Source organism: Mauremys mutica, unplaced genomic scaffold (assembly GCF_020497125.1).
Source record: "Mauremys mutica isolate MM-2020 ecotype Southern unplaced genomic scaffold, ASM2049712v1 Super-Scaffold_339, whole genome shotgun sequence".
NCBI classification, from domain to species: Eukaryota; Metazoa; Chordata; order Testudines; family Geoemydidae; genus Mauremys; species Mauremys mutica.
This window is the reverse complement of record NW_025423358.1, coordinates 409,300-426,638: the sequence shown is the minus strand read 5'-3', so window position 1 is coordinate 426,638 and position 17,339 is coordinate 409,300. Positions and strand designations below refer to the sequence as shown.

At 57.5% G+C, this 17,339-nt stretch overlaps 2 protein-coding genes across 2 annotated transcripts; one reads left to right on the top strand and one right to left on the bottom strand.

Annotated features, from left to right (window-relative positions):
• Nucleotides 1-768: 768 nt before the first annotated feature.
• APOE (apolipoprotein E) lies at nucleotides 769-5,457 on the bottom strand. Its single transcript, XM_045001657.1, has 4 exons — nucleotides 5,394-5,457; nucleotides 4,783-4,839; nucleotides 2,320-2,470; nucleotides 769-1,878 (listed from the first exon to the last, which is right to left on the bottom strand). Exons 2-4 carry the CDS (start codon nucleotides 4,823-4,825, stop codon nucleotides 1,245-1,247), a joined length of 828 nt encoding a protein of 275 aa, XP_044857592.1. The 5' UTR covers nucleotides 4,826-4,839; nucleotides 5,394-5,457; the 3' UTR covers nucleotides 769-1,244.
• Nucleotides 5,458-12,018: 6,561 nt separating this feature from the next.
• Nucleotides 12,019-17,326, top strand: LOC123361598 (apolipoprotein A-IV-like). Its single transcript, XM_045001601.1, has 3 exons — nucleotides 12,019-12,174; nucleotides 15,504-15,642; nucleotides 16,734-17,326. The coding sequence occupies exons 1-3, from the start codon at nucleotides 12,135-12,137 to the stop codon at nucleotides 17,203-17,205; spliced, it is 651 nt and encodes a 216-aa protein (XP_044857536.1). The 5' UTR covers nucleotides 12,019-12,134; the 3' UTR covers nucleotides 17,206-17,326.
• The last annotated feature ends 13 nt before the right edge of the window (nucleotides 17,327-17,339 follow it).

Below are 17,339 nucleotides of genomic sequence, written 5' to 3'. Positions count from 1 at the left end.
CCAATACCATGTTTGCAGCGAATTCATCGATTCTGAGGCCAGACGGGACCATTCAGCTCATCTAGTCTGACCGCTTGCATAGCACACGCCACTGACCTGTCCCACAGAGATTCCCAGAGCAGAACTATTAGAAAAACATCTTGGTTAAAAAATTGCCAGTGACGGAGAATCCAGCACGACCCTTGGTAAATTGTTCCAGTGGTTTATTACTGTCTGACGTTATCTAGCTTCAACTTCCAGCCACTGGAGTGTGTGAGACCTGAGGAGCCCATTAGTACAGACCGGGATCAAGTCACCCCTTAACCTTCTGTTTGTTATGCTAAATAGCTTGAGCTCTCTGAGTCTGTCACTACAAGGCAGCTTTGCTAATTCTTTAATCACTCTCATGGCGCTTCTCTGGACTGAACCCTCCCCAGTTCATCAGTATCCTTCTTGCATCATGGGCCCCAGAACTGCACACAGGATTCCAGCAGCGATCATACCTGTGCCAAATACAGAGGTAAACACTCCTGCTGCCATGCTCACATCCATACACCAGCCTAGACAGTGGACAGCAGCAAGGGGGCCAGATTGGTCAATTCTGAATGGAGCAATGCAATATGGGATAGCAATGGGAGGACTTCTTGTACCTGTGGCCCATGGAACGATGCCAGTTGGCCAGGGTCTGGCCCCACTGACTTCAGTGGAGCTATGGCTGATTGACAGCAGCTGGGGATCTGAATGTGTGTGTCGCATAAATTTAGGTCATAAAGAAGAAAAGGCCCCTGGTACCTTGTGCCCAAAGCAGGAATTTATTTAGTTTCAGCTGGAAGCACTGGTGAACACAGGAGATCTAACAGCAGGGTGGGATAGGGGTATCACGTTCAGCTGTGGTTAGAGAGGGGAGAATGGGATGGGTGGAGGTTAGCCCCTCTCATTTCTCCAGGGCGTGCACAAAAGCAGCTCAGGGCCAGATCCATGGTTGTCCCACCAGTCCCAAGTGTGAGTGCAGGGTCGGAGTGGCAATGGCTATGCACTGGGGTTCATGCACGGGGCAAGGAAGAACTGGGCCCCTGCGGGAGGTCTGGAGCGGGCTTAGCAGGTGAAGTGACTCATGCCTGTTCGCTGGGGAGTCACAGACCTCCATGGCTAGCTCCATGGTGTCAGTGGGCAGCGCTGTACTGTGGGGGCCTGGGAATGCAGGCCCCTGGATTGCCAGGGTTCTGGGCTGTCGGGGGGCCACAGTGTGGGGTGAGCAGAGGCTGTTACAGCTGGGGTTTCCCTTGCAGCTTCTCCACCAGGGTCTGTAACTGGGCACGGACGTCCTGCAGGAAGGGTGCAAACCACTGGCGGACCTGCTCAGCAGCCTGCTCTACGGAGCTCCGCACCTCCTCAGCCTTCTCCTGCAGGTGCCCATGCAGCTCCTGGGCCCGGGGGCCCAGGCTATCGCGCACCTTCTGGCTCTGCTCACCCAGGGCCTGGCTCAGGGCTTCCAGACGCTGCTGTCCCTTGTCACGGATGCTGTCGATTAGGGGCTGCAGGCCCTGGCGCACAGCATCCACCTGATGGTCAGTGTGGGCCTGCACCTCGCCAGCATAGGCGGCCATCTTGCGGCGCAGCTCCTCAGTGTCTTTGCCCAGGCGCTTGCGCAGCTTGCGCAGGTACATGCCAACTCGGGCCCGCACCTCCTCCAGGTTCTGGTCGAACATCAAGCGCACGTCGCCCGTGTACTGCACCAACCGGCCCTTGGCCTCCTCCATGTCAGCCCGCAGCTTCCCCGTCAGCGCCGCTACCTCGCTGCCCAGGCGCTGCTGGGCCTCCTGGGCGTAGGGGCCGAACCGGGCCCGCAGCTGTTCTCTGTACACCTCCACTTCAGCCATGGTGTCGGTGATCAGCCCGCTGGGGAGGGACCGGGGAGTCAGAGCTGGGGCGTCTTGGCTTGCACCATCCCCCACCCTGGCCATGGTATCTGTGATGAGCCCATGCAGGGCTCTGGTGACACCCATCCAAACCCCGCTCTCCATCAGGGCACTGAGGGCTCCCCAAAGATCCCCACATCACCCCCTCTGTGCCCCAGGTTGTGGCCCTTGACTGGGCATCCCCTCATACGCTCCGCTAGGAATGCTCCCAACCCGCCATTATGGCAAAGCGGCAGCAACACCCACGGGCATGGTGTGCACCAGCCAAACCTGGTGCTTCTCAGCACAGCCTGGCACCCAGCACTTAGCCAAAGCCCAGCATTGTTCCCAGCAGAAATATCAGCCTCTCCAGGGGGCACAGGCCCCTGCTGCTTTGTGTCCTGGCCCCACCCATCTGACTCTGAGCCGCAGGGTCACTCACTCCAGTTCCTTGCTGAGCTGGGAGCTCTTGATCTGGGCGGTCACATTGTCTGCGGCTTGTCCCACCTTGGAAAGGTAGTTCCAGAAGACGTTCACGGCCTCTTCCCACTTAGTCTTGGGTTCATCCTGGACGATTGGGTTGGCCTGGCAGCCTGGAGGGGCAGAGTTTGCAGGTAAAGAGTTGGGTCTGACCTCCTGTGTAACCCTGGAGCCACACTGGGGGTCAGACCCGGTGTCCATGTAACCCAGCCTCTTATCCCTGCCAGTCCTGCACAGACTGACTGAGATCAGGGGCCCCGTCATGCCAGGCACCGCCCAGACCCCCGCCGTGATCAGGGGCCCCGTCATGCCAGGCACCGCCCAGACCCCCACTGAGATCGGGGGCCCCGTCATGCCGGGCGCCGCCCAGACCCCCGCCGTGATCAGGGGCCCCGTCATGCCGGGCACCGCCCAGACCCCCACTGAGATCGGGGACCCCGTCATGCCAGGCACCGCCCAGACCCCCGCCGTGATCAGGGGCCCCGTCATGCCAGGCACCGCCCAGACCCCCGCCGTGATCAGGGGCCCCGTCATGCCAGGCACCGCCCAGACCCCCGCCGTGATCAGGGGCCCCGTCATGCCTGGCACCGCCCAGACCCCCACTGAGATCGGGGGCCCCGTCATGCCAGGCACCGCCCAGACCCCCGCCGCGATCAGGGGCCCCGTCATGCCAGGCACCGCCCAGACCCCCGCCGTGATCAGGGGCCCCGTCATGCCGGGCACCGCCCAGACCCCCACTGAGATCGGGGACCCCGTCATGCCAGGCACCGCCCAGACCCCCACTGAGATCGGGGACCCCGTCATGCCAGGCACCGCCCAGACCCCCGCCGTGATCAGGGGCCCCGTCATGCCAGGCACCGCCCAGACCCCCACTGAGATCGGGGGCCCCGTCATGCCGGGCGCCGCCCAGACCCCCACCGCGATCAGGGGCCCCGTCATGTCAGGCACCGCCCAGACCCCCACTGAGATCGGGGACCCCATCATGCCAGGCACCGCCCAGACCCCCGCCGCGATCGGGGGCCCCGTCATGCCGGGCGCCGCCCAGACCCCCGCCGTGATCAGGGGCCCCATCATGCCGGGCGCCGCCCAGACCCCCACTGAGATCGGGGACCCCGTCATGCCAGGCACCGCCCAGACCCCCACCGTGATCAGGGGCCCCGTCATGCCAGGCACCGCCCAGACCCCCGCCGCGATCAGGGGCCTCGTCATGCCGGGCACCGCCCAGACCCCCGCCGTGATCAGGTGCCCCGTCGTGCTGGGCGTCACCCAGACTGACTGAGATCAGGGCCCCCGTCATGCCAGGCACCGCCCAGACCCCCGCCGTGATCAGGGGCCCCGTCATGCCAGGCACCGCCCAGACCCCCGCCGTGATCAGGGGCCCCGTCATGCCAGGCACCGCCCAGACCCCCGCCGTGATCAGGGGCCCCGTCATGCCAGGCACCGCCCAGACCCCCACTGAGATCGGGGGCCCCGTCATGCCAGGCACCGCCCAGACCCCCGCCGCGATCAGGGGCCTTGTCATGCCGGGCACCGCCCAGACCCCCGCCGCGATCAGGGACCCCATTGTGCAGGACGCCGCCCAGACCCCCGGCGCGATCAGGGGCCCTGTCATGCCAGGCACCGCCCAGACCGCCGCCGCGATCAGGGGCCTTGTCATGCCGGGCACCGCCCAGACCCCCGCCGCGATCAGGGACCCCATTGTGCAGGACGCCGCCCAGACCCCCGGCCGAGATCAGGGGCCCCGTCGTGCCGGGCGCTGCAGATCCTGACAGGGATCAGGGGCTTTGTTGTGCCAGGCATTGTACAAAACACACAGTAGGAGACAGTCCCTCCCCGAAGGGGGTCACCAGTCGAAAGAGACCAGACGAGCTGTGAGGAAGGGTTGGGGCTGTGTCCTCATAGCAACAGGTGGTGTTTTTACAATGCAATAACTAACACACAATAGGGATCACCAGCCTGCTGGACGCTCCTGTTGGAGACAAGGCGCCGGACTGTTTACCAGGAGGTAGCTAGGCAGGTCAGCGCTGCACCCTGCTGCTGGTTGATCTCATGGTAAAATTACAGTCTTGGCTTGGCCTTTACTGCCTGGTAACAGTTGATAGTAACAGCTAACATGGGTTGGGTCGCCCATTGGGAAACTCACCCAGGGTCATGGGCAAGTCAGTAGCAGAGTTAGGGATAGAACCCATGACTCCTGGCTCCCAGCACTAATCCATCAGTCCCCACTCCCCTCCCAGAGCTGGAGATAGAAACCAGCAGTCTCCAGGCAGGACCCCTACCCACTGGGTCACACTGCTGATTTACACCGTGGTGCATGAAAAGGGAACCAGTCCCCATGACTCCAATGGGGTTACTCCTGATCGACACCCGAAGGGGAGTTTCCAGCCCTGCCCTGGTGGGGAGATGAACTGAACAAGCCATTTACCTGCCAGCAGAGTTGCCCCGAGCAGCACAATCCAAACCTTCATGGCTGCAGCTTTGCCTGCAGGGAGAGAAGGAAGGGGCTGGGGTGAATGACAGCAGGGAGGGTGGGACCTAACACCCCTCATGGGTCCCCCACAGCGGATACAAGCTAGAGTGCACAGCATGTAGGAAGCCAGGTCCATCTGCTAGGCCAACCACCCTATCCCAAGGAAAGCCCTTGCCCCTCTGGGCTGCATCCACTTCTACCCTTAATCCTGTCCCTCAGCCCTCACCTCTGGGCTGCCCCCCATCCGTCCTCCCACTCCTCTGGGCTGCACCCTGCCTGCCCCAAAGCCTGCCCCTCACCAGCCTCTGCGAGGCTGCAACCCCCAGCCCCACCCACTGCTACCACTGCCCCTCACCCTTCTCCTCTGGGCTGCACCCCACCTGCCCCTCACCCTTCTCCTCTGGGCTGCACCCCACCTGCCCCTCACCCTTCTCCTCTGGGCTGCACCCCACCTGCCCCTCACCCGTCTCCTCTGGGCTGCACCCCACCTGCCCCTCACCCTTCTCCTCTGGGCTGCACCACCCCATTACTCCTTAGGGTGTATCTCCATTGCCCCCTGCCCTCACCTCTATGAGCTCCTAGTCCTGGGCTCTAAAGTGCCACCAGCCCCACTCGCTGCCTTAAATACCCACAGGGGGGGGAGGGGAGGGGAGGACCGAGCCAGCACAAACTCGCCAATGCAGCTGGAGGGGGCGAAGGTTACTCCCTCCCCCCCCCATACCCTGCATGGGGCCCGGACAGCTTCCCCTTTGGAGAAAGTGTTAACCCTCTACTTGCTGGGGAGGAGGAAGGAGACAGACCGACAGACAGACACAATCTCTTCCCCTCGCCCTGCGCAGTCTGCCCCACCCCACCAGGTCTAGGACTCTTATCTCCCCCGGGGAGCAGACCCCCCCCACACTGGGAGGGGGCAGGAGGGAGAGGAGAGAGCCCCCCCCCCCCCCCTCTCGGGGACAGACATCGAGGGCACTAGCCCGCATCAGCATTTTTGTCCTGGTTGCAAAGGAGAATACAAAGTGTCCAAGTGTCACAGGCTGGGGCGGTGGGGCCTGAGACGTGGGGCTGGGGGGGAGGCACTGAGACCTCATGCTGGGTGTGGGGGGGGGGGGTGCTGAGACCTCGTGCTGTGGTGCCATGTGTAGGGGGCGCTGAGACCTCATGCTGGGTGTGGGGGGGGTGCTGAGACCTCGTGCTGTGGTGCCATGTGTAGGGGGCGCTGAGACCTCATGCTGGGTGTGGGGGGGGGTGCTGAGACCTCGTGCTGTGGTGCCATGTGTAGGGGGCGCTGAGACCTCATGCTGGGTGTGGGGGGGGTGCTGAGACCACGTGCTCTGTGTATGGGGGTGCTAAGACCTCATGCTGGATTGGGGGGGCACTGAGACTTCATGCTGGATTGAGGAGGTCGCATAAATTTAGGTCATAAAGAAGAAAAGGCCCCTGGTACCTTGTGCCCAAAGCAGGAATTTATTTAGTTTCAGCTGGAAGCACTGGTGAACAGTGAACTGGTGAGATTATGAAATCTCAAAAAAAGCCAGAGACTGTGGTGTGGCTGCTGATTGGGAGATCTGCTCCTTTCCCAGTGCATCTTCGTGGTCCAGCAAACTGAGGGGACCCTGCTCCGCACGGGGGGCCCCAGTCCTTTGGGAAAGGTTGGAAGGACTGGGCTGCATGAGGCCCCCTAAGACTGGGAGCGTTCTGAGCTGGTAACCACATGCACTGCTCCTGCCAGAGTTCCTCGGGGGGGGGCTCCTGCTCAGCTCATTAGCATGCGTGTAGGTTCTTTGGGTTTTTTCCGTAATGCTTGTACCTTAAGACGAATGTTGGCTGCTTACAAAGAGCTGGGTGGCTCCATAGGAATCCCTGTGCTACCCGGCTCCGAAGGGAAAACAAGGTGTGCTAAGCAGCCGGCTTTGCGGGGGAACGGGGTGAAGGCAGGGAGCTGTGCACCCTGGGAATCTCCTGCTCAGAGGGGAGCGAGGTGGGTCTCCATCCAATTGCAATTGCCCTGCACTGTGACAGACAGTGCCCTTCCCCCCACCCCCGCCTGCCACACTGGGGTCAGCACTGACTGAGACAGGAAAGCACCCCCCCCCCCCCCAGCCGCCAAGCTGGAGCATCCGAACCAACACTGACTGCCCGGGAAGAGCGACCCACTCCCTGAGCGTGTCTCCCATCCAGCTGCTGACCCAGGGTAACCCTGCGTAGCAGTGCGAGCCAGGTTCAGGGTGATGCTGTCACCGCACACGGTGACATGGACAAAATGTCTCCAGGGTTTGTTTTTCCAAACAGATAAACAGAAAATTGGTTTCCAGACCCACCTGACTGGGACCTGCCCTGGGGCTGTAATTATGTACTAGACCCTTATTTGCATAACAAAGGCTGATTCTATATTAAATGCTGTTGGTTTCTGGGTTAGAGATTTGTGCAGGAGCCTGGCTGACTTTGCCCTTCCTTTCCACAAGGGATTATTACATGCAGTGTCAGGCAGGCCGAAGTCAGGCTCTATCGCTGGATGCCCCAACGTGGCACCCTCCCGGTTTGCTGGGAAGAAAACTACAGGCCAGTAAATATCTCCAGCTGCAAAGTGGGAGGGAAGGTCCCTGAGGCTGCAGTTTGCTGTCAGTACGGCCCTGTGGCCTAGGCCTTATCAGCGCTGTTGTGTCAGCAGAGGACTCTGCTTCTGATCACAGATCACTGGGCTCCAACCTCTGCGCATTCCTTTGTGGTGTGGAGCCAGGATTTCCAGCCCATTTCTGCCCCTGCAGCTCTTTCACTTGAACTCCTGACCCCGTTCGAGCCCCCCTTGTTAAACTGCATTCCTCGATCCAGCTGCAGCCTCATCTCCTTCCCACATTCCCCATCTCCCTTAGGCTTCCCCACCTGACTGCAAATCCTCTGCTAGTGTCAACAACCCCCTTCCCTGGAAACATGGTTTCCCTGTGCCCAAGCGGAGAGGAGACAATAAATAACCAGAGAATGTGTTTTGTAGCATGTTTCACCCACAGATCTGGGGGGGGCACCAGTTGGCATCACCACCCCCATTTTAAAAGGGTGGGTCTGTCAAGTGGCAGACAGATGTGACTCGCTCAGTCACACAGAGCCAGATTCCCATGTCTCCCCTGCTTCCCTCCCAGAGGGAGAACCCAGGAGTCCTGGCTCCCATCCCTATCCCTACTCTGACCCACTGGACCCCACGCCCCTCCCAGAGCCAGGCACAGAACCCAGGAGTTCTGACTGCCAGCCCCCACTCCTATCCCAGAGCTGGGGAGAGAACCCAGGAGTCCTGACTGCCAGCCCCCACTCCTATCCCTGAGCTGGGGACAGAACCCAGGAGTCCTGACTGCCAGTCACCAACCTTCATTCTATCCCAGGGCTGCCCAGAGGATTCAGGGGGCCTGGGGCAAAGTGGGGGAGTGGACATGAAAAAAGGCACCACCCACTGCGGCGCTTGTACTCACCGGGCGGCGCTCCGAGTCTGTGGCGGCGGCGGGTCCTTTGGCAGCACTGAAGGACCCACCACCAAAGTGCTGCCAAAGACCCGGACCACCACTGGGTGAGTAAAAATTAAAAAGGCGCCTCTAGCAGGGAAGGGATTCTCGGCCAAGGCTCGCGGGGCCCCTGTGGGGCCCGGGGCAAATTGCCCCACTTGCCCCCTCCGGGCGGTCCTGTTCTAACCCACTAGCCCCCACACCCTTCCCAGAGCTAGGAGCCCTGACTCCCAGCATCCTGTGCCAGGTTCTGCGAAGACACACAGGGTAACTCTACACTGCAGCTGGGATGGTGTCTGCTTCCCAGTACAAGTAGACAGACAAACACTAGCTCTGCTGGAGCTAGTGCACCAAAAACAGCCTTGTGGGCTCTGCGGCACAGACAGTGGCTTGGGCTAGCTACCCAAGTACCCACCTCTGATCCCCTGGGCACATTCCATAGGTGGCTCGCCTGAGCCGCTGCTTGTGCTGCTAGCGCGTTAGCTTGAGCACAGCTAGCAGGTGTCTGGGTACCCATGCTGGGAAGCACCCTCCCAGCTGCAGCGTAGACACACCAAAGGTCCCTGGGCCCTGCCTAACAGAGTTTAAAATCGCAGTGGGAGGAGGCGAAACTGAGGCCCAGGAAGGGGAAAGGATTAGCAGGTCAGTGGCAAAGCTGGGTAATAGTTCTCCTGGCTCCATGCCACGTTTTCGGAGGTCCCAGTTCCAAAGTCCAGACACTCATGGGGGCCTGAGCCCAGTTCTGGCAGCAGCAACTGATTTCTGCCCTGGGTTCCAAGCTGGAGGCAGTTTGGGAGAACCCTGTAGCTGAGCTCAGCAGTCCCAGTAAACAAGTCAGCAAGGATGATTCATAGTGAGCGAGCGATCATGAGACCCGATCAGAGCTGGGAGGGAGATGGGCCTGCAGCGAGGCCGCCAGCAGCATGTGCATTGCGTTAGTGTTTGCCTGATGTTATTATCCTTATATTTCTGTGTTACTGGTAGTGCAGGAGCCATGTGGCAAGCACTACAGTGCAGACATAGAACAAAAGGACAGTTCCTGAGCCAGTGAAAAGGGGTTGCAAGAGGGGCAACAGCGAGCTAGCGACCTTGCAAAGACCTGATGCGTGACTTGGTGGTATTTCCATGTCAGTCTGTTACAGGGTAACTTTTGAACATTGCACCCAATCGCTTCCAAAATTTCAGGGCATTTCTTGGCATGGATGGAAAATTGGAAAAGTGAAAAGCGCGCGCATGGGTGTGGGGTGGGGGGGTTGGGGGCTGGGGGAGAAACGGGGAAGATATGAAGCTCCTGCCATCTGAATAGCAAAGCCAAGGCCTAAGCCTCTGCAACTGGCTGTTGATTAAACAGCTGGTTGGCGGTACCATTAACTCCTTCCAGCATAACAACCCCCCCGCCCAGCATCCCAATAGCATGGAACATGGTGACACTTGGATGAATTATTTTCCAGACAAATGATGATGGTGGGGAGCCGGAAGGGTGGCATGCACACAGCCCTTGCACTTGGGAGAGAATGTGGGACCCTGGTGTGGGAGGAGGGGAGAATGGAGGTCTCACAGAAGCCCTGCCAGGCGGGCAATGGGGAGAGATACAGGGTGTCCCTGAAACAGAGGCGGCTGCAAGGGTGGCACTTAGAGGCATGGGGGTGAGGAATGGAAAGACGCAAGGAAGCCCTGAGGGGACAATGAATTCAGCTGATACAAGTGACAGTGTTTGACTGTCTCTTATAATTATTTTTAATAGGTGAATTATGGTAGCGCCAAGGAGCTTCCTCGTGCACCAGGCCCACAGTGTGCTAGCGCTGTACATTAGGTGTATTACGGTAGCACCGGGACCCTGTCTGCTAGCGCAGGACAAGCACAGCACAGGAGGACAGTCCCTGCCCCGCAGAGTTTACAATACATGACAAGGGACAGCGAATGGAAACAGCCGGACAAGGAGACAACGAGACAATAGGAGTCAACATGACAGGCTGTGGTCTGGGCCTGGCTGGTGTCATCTGTAGGCCTCATTGGGAAGGTGAGTGCTGAGGAGGGATGTGAAGGTGGAGAATGAGGTTGAGACTTGCTTTGTGAGTGTTTATAGGGCTCGCCTCCCCCATGTGAGGGGCCCATGGCAGAAAGCACCGGGGACGTGCTTAGGATTAGGACAGGCGAGTGATGGAAGTGGACAGCACAGGCCCGTGGAGGTGGGGACTCATGATCTGCTACTGAATGAAACTGGACAGGTAGGGTGAAGATATGATGTGGAAGGCTGTTACTGAAATACCGGGTTTGCCTAGCCGAGAGCCAATAACAGCCTGACAGGGATCAGGAAAAGATGCTTTATTCTGCAGAAGAAAGGAGAGCTCTGTATCAAAATACAAAAACTCTGTTTTACACAAGTTTTACAGATCCTTTATACACATTTAGACAAAGACCTTTGCTGTATTAACACTTGATTGGTGGTTGCCAGACCCCATGTTTTTGTTATTTGGTTAGTGAAAACCAGTTTGGAGCTAGTTTCTTTTGCTTTAAGGCAGAGAATGAAAGATAGTTTAAAAGTTTAGGTTACTGTGTACGTGAGGCTTCTGCTTCCCTCTACTGGCCGCTTGTAAGCTATTAAGGGGGGCCACCAGTAACTGTCACAAGGCCATGGAAGTGAAAATAAATAGCTTATGCTTCGTATTGTTATGCTGAGAGAAACTGGGGACTGCATGGGTCACAGACCTCTGAGACTGGGTGTGAACTCACCTTCAATTAATATAACTGTCAGGGTACATTAATTACAAGCCCTCACACCTAAAACCACGGCGTTGTGAACCCCCTAGAGAGTTTTAAACTGGATGGGGAAAGGGCCTTTGGCCGAGCCCTGCTCTACATGCTGAACTTACGTTAGTCTAGTTACGTCACTCAGGAGTGTGGAAAACCCGAATGATGCAGTTATACTGACCGAACTCCCCCTGTACACAGCCCTATGTCGATGGGAGGGCTTCTTCTGTGGACATAGCTACCACCTCTCGGGGAGGTGGAGTACCTGCACAGGTGGGAGAAGCGCTACCGCCGACATACATAGTGTCTTCACTACATGCTTCAGCGGTGCAGCTGCAGTGCTTGAAGTGCAGACAAGCTCTGAGTATTGTTTGGGGTTTTCATTTCTCCTGCTAGTTCTAGTTTGCAGAAGCAGGACTTTGTACGCTCTGTGAATAAACAAGGCTGCATTCAAGACAATATCGGACTCCATCATGAATTTGTACTCCCAGCTGGGACATCGCCGGGGCCCCAAACTTGGATTAGCTGCTTGGGTCAGAGGTGTAACACTACCATAGAGAAGAGGAGCCAGCCAGAGAGGAGAGATAGCCCATTGTTTTGGCCAAAAGAACATGATCTTTGCAGCAGGCAGCATTCTGAATGGATATGAGTGGGGCCAGACCGTATTTGTCAGGCCAGAGAGAAGGCTGCAGCAGCAATTGAACCGTGGGATGATGAGCGCTTTAGCTGTGGGGATGGAGAGAACAGTCTCAGCCCACGAAAGCTTGTGCTCAAATAAATTTGTTAGTCTCTAAGGTCCACAAGTCCTGCTGTTCTTTTAGTCTCAGATCAGGGCTTTCTGGGCAGCACCAGCCCAGGCGGTTTCATTTCGGGGGCTGGGAGCCCAAAGCCCTACCCCCAGCATTGGACTGTAGACAGAGCTCATGGCCAGGTCATCTGGGGATGGTGCTGAGGTTAATGAGTGACAGGAGGAGGCGTGGGTGACAGGGCTGTTACCCCATCCACTCCCCCTTGGCTCTAACTTGTCTCTTTCCTCCATCCTGCCAGGTTCTCCGGGAAACTCCCAGCATGAAGCTTCTCGCTGCTGTCCTGTTCCTGGCCGTGCTAGGTGAGTGTGTCTCGGTGCAGCCCCACGGGGCGCTGGCTGACAGTGTGTGTGGGGATCCCTCTGCCTGGAAGCCAGATCTTTTGGGTACCTTCTCCCACAGGAATCAACTTTGACTTTCCAAGTGGAAACCACTAAAGTACCTGATAGAGACTCGGTCACAGGAGCGGGGGAGACGGGGAGGGAATGCAGCTTGGATTTGGGGGAGCAGGAAACATGAATTAGAAACAGTGTAGCCGACTGAGCCTTTCCCAGCTCTGGGAAGACCCTGCTTTGCTAAGCATTCAGCGAGGCGCTCTGTTTCCTGACCCATTCAATCAGGCAGAGCACCCGCTGGGGAGTCTCAGGACTTGGATGTTTCTGGCAGTTGTCTAACCCTTTAGTATGTAAAACAATTTGCATACGGTGTAAGACACATCCAGATCAGAACTGTGATGTGCCTCACGGGTGTGAACGCTGGTTGACTGGAACACTGTCAGAGCAGCGGAAAAATCCACGCACACACCCCGGTGTAAACACTTTGCATTGGTGTAAAAAGGGTATTGGAGAATCGGTGGGGGCTCAAAGACAGGCAAAGAGAGGGAGCCAGAGTCTGGGAGGAGAGGATGAAAACACTGGGCATGTTGTCTAAAAAGGAGACAGATAAAAGGGGATGTGATAAACGTATTGTCTCCTTCTACAACAGGCAGACAATATCTCTCTGGCAAGGCTCCAAATCGATGGTGAGAGTCAGGTCTCATTTTTGGTACAATCCTCTTGATTTACAGAGAATGGGCACAGAATTCCTTTTCCCTGAACACAGCAGGAACATACAAGAGCAGGCGGTTTCCTTTTTCAGAAATCCAAGCTTGCCTGTCCACCAGCTCTGTGCTCCAAGGAGCCCTAGCTCTGTTCCCTCCCAGGCCAATGCTCACAACAAGCATCTCTCCCTGTCTGCCAGCTTTGTGCCTTTGATACACACAGACATACACCGCTGCTGCCAACCAGTGCCCCATCCCCTGCATTTGAAATCAGTCACTATGGAAACCCCTTGGCCCACACAGCTAAGTGTCTGCTCAGGCCTTACCCATCTGGTGCGTGTCTTGGGCAGTGGCTTCTCTGATATCAGTTCTCACTACAAAAAGGGATATTTAATTGCTCTTTCAGTCAGCCTGAATGAATCAGAGAAATGAACCCTGGAAGGCACCTCAGGAGTTCATCTAGTGCAGCCCCCTGTTCCGAGGCAACTCCAAGTAAACCTAGAGCTCACCAGTGCTAAATAGAGTGGGACAGTCACCTCCTATGTCTTACATTGCACACTCCTATTAATACACCCCAGAATGATATCAACCTTTTTTGCAGCTGCATCACATTGTTGGCTCATATTCAATTTGTGATCCACGCTAACCCCCAGATCATTTTCAGCAGTACTACCGCCTAGCCAGTTATTCCCCATTTTGTTGTTGTTCATTTCACTTTTCCTTCCTAAATTAAGTACTTTGCACTTGCCTTTATTGAATTTAATCATGATAAATTGGAGAATTGGGCAGAAATCAACAAGGTCATTTTGAATTCTAATCCTGTCCTCCAAAGTGCTTGCAACCCCTCCCAGCTTGGTGTCATCTGCAAATGTTTAAGCATATTACCCACTCCATTCTCCAAGTCATTAATGAAAATATTGACTAGTACTGAACCCAGGACAGACCCCCTTTGGGACCCCACTGGGACCCTATGGGACCCCCCTCCAGTTTGACAAGCGCATCATTGATAACCACCCTTTGAGGGTGATCTGTCAGCCACTTTTGCACCCACCTTATAGCAATTTCCTCTAGACCACACTTCCCTGGTTTGCTTCTGAGACTGTCACATGGGACTGTATCAAAAGCCTTATGAAAAAATCAAGCTATAATCACAGCTACAGCTTCCCCTCTGGCCACTAGCCCAGTAACCCTGACAAAGAAGGAACTGTCTGGGCATGATTTCTTCTTGACAAAGCTCTGTTGGCTATTGCTTAGAACAGTGGTTCGCAACTTTTTTTTTCACTGACCACTTGAAAATTGCTGAGAGTCTCAGCGGACCACTTAATGCTCTTTTCAAATGTCGTTTGTACTGTTAGCTAACCATTGTAAAGCACTTTGGATAAAAGCACTATATAAAAATAAACAATAAATTTTTTGTTCTACAAATAAAAGCACACAACTCATATTTTAACATCAGTAGTCTGACCTGTCTAAGGCGATAGATGTGCCCTCTCAGCCCTGCCGTGGCAGCCCCCAAGTTGGGGCTGGGAAGGGTGGGGGGGTCTCGGGAGCCACGGCAGCCTCTGAGCTGGGGCTGGGAAGGAGGGTGTATCTTCCCCCACACCAGCCCCCGAGCTGAGGTTGGAAAAGACGGACGTCTCTCCCCGGCAGCCACAGCCCTGGAGCTGGGGAAAGTCGCCTCTTGCTCTGGCCGCCGCAGCCCTGCATGTCCCAAATTCCTCCCATCCCCTCTTCTGACCCCACTGACCCCTCCCATCTACCCCCTATTCCCCCCAAGGCCACCCCCTCACCTTACAGGTGCGTCTTCTCCAGGGTCCAGGCACCTAATTAGTGGAGCTCATGGACCACTGGTGGTCCACGGACCACAGTTTGAGAACCTCTGCCTTAGAAGCCTATTATCCACTAGGTGCTCAGCAGGTGAAGGGTGCTCAGGGAACTCATCTCCAATAAGCAGGTCTCTGATCGACTGCAGGGGATCAGGATACTCTGTTCCCCCAGCTCCTACCATTAGGACAGGGGGACAATCAATGGCAGTGCAGGTGATGAATTCAGAACCAGTGGAACGACTGTCACAGGAAGTTGCAGATGCCAAGATCTTCGCAGGATTCACAGAGGCATTTCTATGGATAATGGGAGTATCCAGAATGACCATACTTAGAGATTTGGGAGGCGCATAAACCTGGCTGCCCCAGTGCTAACTATTAGGGTGAGGAGGAAAAATACCCATATCAGCTACTGCGGGGTTCTTGCACATTCCCCTGAACCACTGGGTGCCAGCTTCTAGATACTGGCCTTGACAAACCATGGGGCTGATCCAGTCTGCCAGTCCCAGTGTCCCAATGCTTTATCAGGAGTCTGTGGCAAAGCTGGGATAGAAGCCAGGAGGCCGGGCTCCCAGCCCCTCTGCAGTAACCACTAGACCCCATTCCTCTCCCAGAGCTGGTTGGAACCCAGGAGTCCTGAGCTGCATCCCAGTGCAGTTACCATGTGTCCCTTCTTCCAGGGAGCGGTAGCTCAGTGGGTCTCTCCAGGCCAAGGCAGCCTGGGGCCTGCAGTGACACTGTCTCACTGGGGATCCCTTTCTTTTCCCAGGCGCCAAGGCCTCTCCCCTCGGTGAGGAACCCAGGCCAAGGCTGGACCAGGTTGCAGACGCCATCGAACGTTACCTGGAGCAACTTCTCAGAACGCTCGCGGAGCTGAGCCAGAAATCCGAGCTGGCCCAGGAGATCGAGTGAGGCGCCTTCCCTGACTTGGAGGCGGGGTTTGGGAGCCCCCCCATCCATGCCTGGGACCCAGAGCCAGGGCCGGCTCCAGGCACCAGCTTATCAAGCAGGTGCTTGGGGCGGCAACTCCGGAGCAGGGCAGCACTTTCAGGGATTCAGCGGCAATTCAGCGGTGGGTCCCTCACTCCCGCTCGGAGCGAAGGGCCTCCCGCTGAATTGCCGCAGAGCGCGATCGCGGCTTTGTTTTTGTTTTTTTGGCTGCTTGGGGCAGCAAAACCCCTGGAGCCGGCCTTGCCCAGCGCAGAGGGGTTAGTGTCACACCCCTGGCTGCAGGCCCAGCAAGCCCCACGAGCTCAGCAGGGATTAGCCAGGCCAACCCCAGGGACGCTGGCAATTCAGCAGGGGGGCTTTTTCTCTCAGGCAGAATTGTGTCCATTATTTGGCATGGCAGGGCCCAATGCCGCTGGGACAACCAGCACCCTTGACCTGGGGGCTGGGGCCAGATCAAAGCCAGCAACACTGGGGGTGGGGAGGACCCATATCACATTCCCAACCTCCACGAGCCAGCCAGTCCCCCTGCCCTGGGCCCACATTCCCCTCCCTGACACCCAGGGCCGGCTCCAGACCCCAGCGCGCCAAGCAGGCGCGTGGGGCGGCCCTTTCCCGGGGGGGGGGGGGCGGCACTTGGCTCCGGCGGACCTTCCGCAGTCATGCCTGTGGGAGGTCCACCGGAGCCCGGGACGAGCGGACCTGCCGCAGGCATGACTGCGGTGGGTCCCCTCTTCCCGCGGCTCCGGTTGAGCTCCCGCAGGCATGACTGCGGCGGGTGCGCTGGTCCCGCGGCTCCGACGGAGTTCCCGCAGGCATGCCTGCGGAAGCTCCACTGGAGCCGGGACCAGCGCACCCGCCGCAGACACTTCTGCCCCGGCCGCGGGACCGGGGAAGGGCGGCACAGCGCGGCGCCCTGCTTGGGGCGCCCTAATTTATAGAGCCGCCCCTGCTGACACCTCCCAATCCAGCCAAACCTTCTGCCTTGGGGTCAGACAGAGCCAGCAGCCCAGAGGGGGAGTCACTCTAAGCTGCTTCCCTTTCTTTGCAGTGCATGGAGACTCACTAGGAAAATTTCTAACTTCTTGGATGACCTAGACCGTAAGGTGCCCCCCACGGCCAAGGAGCAGCTGAAGAACCTGAGCGGGCAGGTGGAAGAAAGTTTGTCAGGGTCAGTGCGTTGGGTATGGGATAGGATGGTGCGGCCCTACAAGACGCAGCTGCATGCTGTCCTGGTGTCCTATACCGAGGGGCCACTGGAGATGGTGGAGCACTATAGCAAGACCCTGCTTGGTAGCAAGGTGTCCAGCATCATCCCGTCTAGGGTGGAGCTGCAGGAGCAGCTGGGCTCCTATGCCCAGGAGCTGGGGCTGCAGGAGTTCGAGGGTGGCCTGGCAGCCTACGCCAGGGACCTGCACCAGAAGCTCAGCCCCTATGCTGAGGACTTGCACGGCTGGCTGAACTCCCGCTGGGACGCCCTCATGCAGTGTTTCAGTGAAGAGACCAGTGGGGGTGCCTCATAGGCCTCGTCCATACCTGGAGCCCAAGGCAATCCCCCAGGATTGAGGGGGCACACCTCCTCTGTAAGGCTCCCTGCCCCATACGGCCGTCCATCACTCAATAAACCGGCTGTTTGATCATGCAGTGATGTGTGGTC